General features: G+C 41.0%; 2 protein-coding genes across 2 annotated transcripts in view; one reads left to right on the forward strand and one right to left on the reverse strand.

Moving 5' to 3' along the window:
• dek (DEK proto-oncogene) overlaps positions 1 to 7,500 on the forward strand; it is a 130,484-nt gene that overhangs the window by 28,333 nt on the left and 94,651 nt on the right. The gene's annotated exons all lie outside the window — the stretch shown is intronic.
• The window catches only part of LOC307270140 (atrial natriuretic peptide receptor 1-like), a gene marked incomplete at both ends in the record, with an annotated part of 67,702 nt that overhangs the window by 8,655 nt on the left and 51,547 nt on the right, over positions 1 to 7,500 (reverse strand). The window contains 4 exons of the mRNA XM_080053305.1: positions 658 to 710; positions 1,844 to 2,006; positions 3,218 to 3,289; positions 3,907 to 4,011. Coding sequence (XP_079909431.1) covers positions 658 to 710; positions 1,844 to 2,006; positions 3,218 to 3,289; positions 3,907 to 4,011 — 393 coding nt within the window. The remainder of the gene's footprint in view (positions 1 to 657; positions 711 to 1,843; positions 2,007 to 3,217; positions 3,290 to 3,906; positions 4,012 to 7,500) is intronic.

A 7,500-nucleotide genomic window follows, 5' to 3' on the forward strand; every position in this document is an offset into this window, starting at 1 on the left:
GGTCCTTAAACAGGCAATGCACTGTTTTTTTTTTTTGTTTTTTTTAAACCTTTATTTATACAAGTAAATCCCATTGAGACCGGAGACTCTTTTGCAAGAGGAGACCTGTTCCCATTCCCACACACATTCAGACTGACAGACAGACAGACAGACAGACAGACAGACAGACAGACAGACAGACAGACAGACAGACAGACAGACAGACAGACAGACAGACAGACAGACAGACAGACAGACAGACAGACAGACAGACAGACAGACAGACACACACACACACACACACACACACACACACACACACACACACACACACACACACACACAGGGGTCACAGCAGGCTAACTATCGACATCATTCACACTTCATCCGTCACTCTGATGTTTGGAAAGACGAGAATTTTCCATGTCAACTTTAAGTTTTTTTTAGGCTTCAACACCACACTCCATAAAGAAAGTGACCTCAAGCTTACACACACACACACACACACACACACACACACACACACACACACACACACACACACACACACACACACACACACACACACACACACACACACACACACACACACACACACACACACACACACACACACACACACACACACACACACACACACACACACACACACACACACACACACACACACACACACACCTGAGGCGGGGGGGTTTCCAGCCTCAGCAGCTCGGGAGCCATCCACAGACGCTCTGAAAGCAAAGGGAGAGGAGAGACGACATTTGAATCTTATTATTATTTTTTCTCTAACCTTTATTTCTACAGGTAAATCCCATTGAGACCGGAGACTCTTTTGCAAGGGAGACCTGTTTTCCTTTCCCACGTTACCATTCACACACACATTCATACACCGATAGCAGGCTAACTATCGACATTCACATTTTGTTAAATTAAAGGTGCAGTCAGTGATTCTGGAGAACGCTTGTATTTCTAAATGTCTTTTATTCGTAATGTGTCTTTCTCTGTTGCTATAGGGACAAGAGATGGAAACCAGCTGCTGATCAACTCACAACTCAAAAACCATCTGTTTAAATCTGCCTACTCCATTTCATGCTTCTTTCTGTCTGTTGTTATTGTTGCTTTTTTTAATGTATTTTTCACTGCTTCTCTTCTCTTCTCTTTTTTTATTTTTTAAGATATATTTTTGGCATTTTTATGCTTTATTGATAGTGTAGAGACAGAGTTGAAATGGGGCAGAGAGGGGAGTGACATGCAGAGAACGACCGCAGGCTGGAATCGAACCCGGGTCCGCTGCTGGCCGAGGCCCATGGGGGGGGGACGCCCTACCAACTGAGCTAAGGGCGCCCCCCACTGCTTCTCTTTAATTAACAGTTTTAAATGTCTGTACGGTGTCCTGGAGCGCTTAGAAACGCACCTCTATATAAATGTAAAAAAAATAGAAAAAATAAATAAAATCTAGAATCTTCCTTTTTTTACTGTTTTAATTGTTACAGCTGTTCGTTAATATGCCCTGTCAAATAAAATAAAATAAAATAAAATAAAATAAAATAAAATAAAATAAAATAAAATAAAATAAAATAAAATAAAATAAAATAAAATAAAATAAAATAAAATAAAATAAAATAAAATAAAATAAAATAAAACAAAACAAAATAAAATAAAATAAAATAAAATAAAACAAAATAAAATAAAATAAAATAAAATAAAATAAAATAAAATAAAATAAAATAAAATAAAATAAAATAAAATAAAATAAAATAAAATAAAATAAAATAAAATAAAATAAAATAAAATAAAATAAAATAAAATAAAATAAAATAAAATAAAATAAAATAAAATAAAATAAAATAAAAATATAACTCACGTGCGTAGTATGCGTGAGCGTCTTTCCCTGAGTCTCCGTCCGTCCTGAAGCTCGACAGGCCGTAGTCAGTTATCTTCAGCACAAAGCGGTTGTCCACCACGCAGTTAGAAGACTTCAGTTTACCGTGAGACACTATCACGCTGTTGTGAAGGAAGACCATGCCCTGCAAAACAGACGCAAGGCATTATATATATTTTATCTTTTTATTTATTTATTTTTTAACCTTTATTTATACAGGTAAATCCCGTTGAGTCCAAAGACTCTTTTGCAAGGGAGACCTGTTCCCATTTACACGTTACCATTCACACACACATTCATACACCGATAGCAGCAGGCTTACTATCGACATTCACACGAGGCAAGGTGGGTGAAGTGTCTTGCCCAAGGACACAACAACCATGACACAGGTGGCAGGGCGGGGATCGAACCTCCAACCCTTTGATCATCAGCCGACCCGCTCTACCAACTGAGCCACAGTCACCCCGCATATTTAGCCTATTAGAAAGATTTTTTTTTTTATGGAGGAATTTTTTTTCACTATTCATGTCGAGAATAAAGTCGAGATTTCTAATTTTCCCTCAAAAAAGGGATTTTTTAAAAAAAAATTTAAAATTTTTTTTTACAAATAATGGATTTCTCTTATGGAATATGAGCTAAGGAACACACACACACACACACACACACACACACACACACACACACACACACACACACACACACACACACACACACACTGTGACTTTGAAGCGATTGTTGCCGAAAACTGCCGATAAACCAAGCTAGCGCCGGGGTTAGCATTAGCAACCTCAAACTTGGATGAGAGAGAGAAAGAGAGAGAGGGAGGGGGAGAGAGAGGAAGAGAGACAGAGGAAGAGAGAGGAAGAGAGAGAGAGAAGGAGAGAGAGGGAGGGGGAGAGAGAGAAGGAGAGAGAGGGAGAGAGAGAGAAAGAGAGAGAGGGAGGGAGAAAGAGAGGGAGGGAGAGAGAGAGGAAGAGAGAGAGACAGAGAGAGAGAGAGGGAGGGAGAAAGAGAGGGAGGGAGAGAGAGAGGAAGAGAGAGAGACAGAGAGAAAGAGAGAGGGAGGGAGAAAGAGAGGGAGGGAGAGAGAGAGGAAGAGGGAGGGAGAGAGAGGAAGAGAGAGGGAGAGAGAGGGAGAGAGTGCATTGTGGTAGCCGGAGGATTTCTGACTTTAGAGCTAGAGACAGTCAGAGAGACCATAAAAACACTCTTTCTGCCGTTTCTCAGGCTAGGGTGAACCGATTTCTAAGATCTTTGCACATTTATACTCCATAGGATCTCAGAGTTCAATACACCTTCATATTTCCACCGGTGAAGTAGGGCTTTAAGCATAGACGTGACTTTGAAAAGACAAACCTTCACGATGTCGTTGATGAGAGAGTACTTAAACATCCAGTCCAGAGTGATGCTGTCATTCTCCAGGATGTCCTGAAGAAAATACACAACAATACACTGAGTTTAAAATGTTAGGCCGTGTGTGTGTGTGTGTGTGTGTGTGTGTGTGTGTGTGTGTGTGTGTGTGTGTGTGTGTGTGTGTGTGTGTGTGTGTGTGTGTGTGTGTGTGTGTGTGAGATGGTGTGTGTGTGTGTGTGTGGCTGTGTGTGTGTGTGTGTGTGTGTGTGTGTGTGTGTGCGCGTGTGTGTGTGTGTGTGTGTGTGAGATTGTGTGTGTGTGTGTGTGTGTGTGTGTGTGTGTAGTATAAGTATAGAATATTGTTGTGATTTCATGCATAACATTGTAGTGAAATTTCTATCATGTAATGTGTAACACAATTAAGATAGACAGACAGACAGACACACACACACACAGATAGAGAGACAGACAGACAGACACACACTCACTCACACACACACACACACACACACACACACACACACACACACACACTCACACACACACACACATACACACACACACACACACACACACACACTCACTCACTTACACACACACACTCACTCACTTACACACACACACACACACACACACACACACACACACACACTCACACACACACACACACACACACACACACACACACAGACCTGCAGACTGCCTCTGGAGCAGTACTCTGTGATGATACAGATGTTCGGAGGGTCGATACACGCTCCTATAAACCTCGTCAGGTGTTCATTCTGTACATCACGCATCTAAACACAAACATAAAACAATATAAAGACATAAATAAACGTGTGTGTGTGTGTGTGTGTGTGTCTGTGTGTGTGTGTGTGTGTGTGTGTGTGTGTGTGTGTGTGTGTGTGTGTGTGTGTCTGTGTGTGTGTGTGTGTGTGTGTGTGTCTGTGTGTGTGTGTGTGTAATGTAGTTATTTAAAGGTGCTACGAGGAACTTTGAAATATTTCTGAAACAGTCTCATTTTTCCTCTGATGATCATAAATTACATGTAACAGCAAACGAGACCGGGGAGTCACGTGGGTACGTCGAGCAAGATGGCTGCGCAGTGAAAGAGCTCCGCTAACCCACCAATATATTTACTTAAATATCATATATCATAGTCCACTCATTTTTGTAAAACAGCTTCCAAAGTAACCCTGAGTTCACCCGAACCCCAATGGCTACTTCGAAATATTTTAAAGATCAGGCGACGGGCCGCATGTCGACGAGGAATAGTCCGTCTCCGAATGACGATATGGAAACTGCTAGCTTAACACAACAGAGGGAGAGCGACCAAGCTACACCGAACATGGATAATCTTTATGCCGAGATTGTCAAAATGAGCAACATGCTGCAGGGGATTGCAGGAGATATTTTAACCATCAAGCACACAACCTCTGAGCTGAAGAACACGGTTAACGGGATACAGGAGAAGCTGGATGAAGCAGAGGGACGTATCCACCAGCTGGAGGACACAGCCGAGCGGCTGATGAGCAACCGAGAGCACGATGAGAAAAGGATGGACGCTATGTGGAACCGTATGCAGGTGCTTGAAAATCACAGTAAGAGACATAATGTGCGACTGGTGGGACTTAAAGAAACCTACGGGACAAACGGCACTATGGAGAGTTGTGTTAAGAGAGTTCTGGGCGAGGGACTCGGGATTGAAGTTGACGGTGAATTTGAAATCGAAAGAGCGCATCGCTCGCTCGCTCCCGTGCCCAATGACGGACAACCGCCCAGACCAGCGCTGATCAGATTCCTGCGACAGTCGGCGAGGGATAAAGTAGTGAGAGCGGCCAGAGAAAAGCGGGGCATCGAATGGGAAGGCATGCGACTGTCCGTGTTTCCTGACATGACACAGGAGCTTGCCGAGAAAAGAAAAACTTTCACATCCGTGAAGAGATCGCTGCAACGGCTCAACGTGAGATACACGCTGGCACATCCAGCGTCCCTGAGATTCACGTGGAAGGGGAAGAATCGGAGTTTCACAACCGCCAAGGAAGCAGAGCAGTTCATAAAGGCGAACTGCAATACAGATGCGTGAGCTGAGACCATGTCGGATAACACTCGCGTTGAAGACCCATAAGGAAGACTGTCTTGGACAATACAAAGAAAAAAGAGGTTGATTTAAAAGTGGACAATGTGGACAAAGAGGTGGGTGAGTGAGCTTGATATTGTTCTGCCTGAGCAACAAAGCCAGAGAGTGAGTCTCTACTGGTTAGGTGTACATACCCCACGGTCCAAAAAGTTTAGGTTTATTTTCTTTTTTGTTTTTTTTCTGTTTTGTCTTTTATGGCTGGAGAAAAGCCAGAGGTCCCAGGTTTTAGGTGGGCCCCTCCTAAGTTAAAGGTTTTTTCTCTATATGTTTATGTTCTTAGAAACGTTAAGGTTAACATTGATACACATAAGATGTTGTTGAAGCTGCGCTTGGTGATGACAGATAAAAGTACAAATGAGCCAAATGAGACATAGCAACTGCAAGAAGCATGGGGGACATAATTATTGCTGGCCTACAACTGAGTTTCAATATACTACTCATACTTAAATATGTCTAGGCACCACGTTCAATGCATTAGCTGGAATATAAATGGTTGTGGGAATCCGGTTAAGAGAGGGAAGGTATTGACTTATCTGAAGCATAATAAGACAGACATTGCTTTCCTTCAGGAAACACACTTTAAAGGAGAAGAAGCACTGAAACTAAAACGGAGCTGGGTTGGACAGATTTTTCATAGCTCCATTTCTAGTAAGCAGAATGGAGTAATTATATTGATAAACAAAAATTTAAGTTTTATTTTACTTAAAGAGATCAAGGATAAAGAAGGCAGAATGGTGTGTATACAAGCACTGGTTAATGGGTCTAAAATGATACTGTGCAATATTTACGCACCAAATAAAGGTGATCCACACTTTTTTCACAACGTGAATAAGACACTGGGGGAGATGGAGGGTCAAATAATATTGGCAGGAGACTTTAACCAAGTCTTAGATGCCTGCGTAGATAGAAGCAAATTTAGTGCCCCTGTAATGCCTAAGGATAGAGCTGCAATACATATGATAAACGAGGATGTTGGCCTGGTCGATATATGGCGATTAACAAATCCTACTGAAAGGGAATATACTTTTTATTCACACTGCCAAAAATCTTACTCTAGGATCGATATGTTTTTGATTTCAAACACCATTATAAAACATGTTGTGAAGTGTAACATAAATGCAATGGCCCTCTCTGATCATGCGCCAGTAGAGCTTGGCATTGATATAAATACTGATCAAGAGAGAAAAGGTAGATGGCGTATGAACACGTCGTTACTACAGGATGAGAACTTTAAACAACTGTTGAAGGAGGATATTAAATCTTTTTTCGAAATTAATGCTGGCAGCACTAATACAAGAGCAATGGAATGGGAAGCATCTAAGGCTTATGTTAGAGGGAAAATGATTGCACATTCTTCTAAAAAGAAAAAAGAGAATATAAAAAAGATAAAGGAATTGGAAATTGCGATCAAAAATCAGGAAATGGAACTATCAAAACAATTTTCGGATACGTTATATCAAGATATATGTAAGCTCAAGTTCCAGCTGCAGGAAATCTACAATAAAAAAGTTGAATATGCTTTATTCAGGCTTGGGACAACGTTCTATGAAGGAGGAGAGAAAACAGGCAAATTACTGGCCAGGCAACTAAAGAAACAAGACTCATATAATGTGATACCAGCTATTAAAAAAGGCAATAGTATAGTCTCCTCAACAAAGGAAATAAATGAAGTTTTACAACAGTTTTATAAAGAATTATACACTTCAGACATTAATCCCCAACAGGACGAATTGACAGACTTCTTTAATAACTTAAATATGCCTAAACTGTCAACTGATCAGATTGAAGGGCTGGATAGCCCCATATCAGAGAATGAAATTAGGAAGGCTGTTTCATGCATGAAAGCAGGTAAATCACCAGGCATGGATGGTTTTCCGGTCGAGTATTATAAGCAATATATTGATATCTTTGCCCCAATATTAAAAGAGGTATATAATGAAGCTTTCACTTTAGGTTCTCTCCCTCCAACATTTTACGACGCCTTGATATCCGTTATACCTAAAAAAGACAGAGATCCAACAGACCCTGCTAATTATAGACCTCTGAGTTTGATAAACCTTGATTGTAAAATTTTAACTAAGATCTTGGCCTTACGTCTGGAAAGTGCATTACCTAGCATCATACACCCTGACCAAGTGGGATTTAT

This window comes from Ammodytes marinus (genome assembly GCF_949987685.1).
Source record: "Ammodytes marinus genome assembly, chromosome: 25".
Lineage (NCBI taxonomy): Eukaryota > Metazoa > Chordata > Actinopteri > Uranoscopiformes > Ammodytidae > Ammodytes > Ammodytes marinus.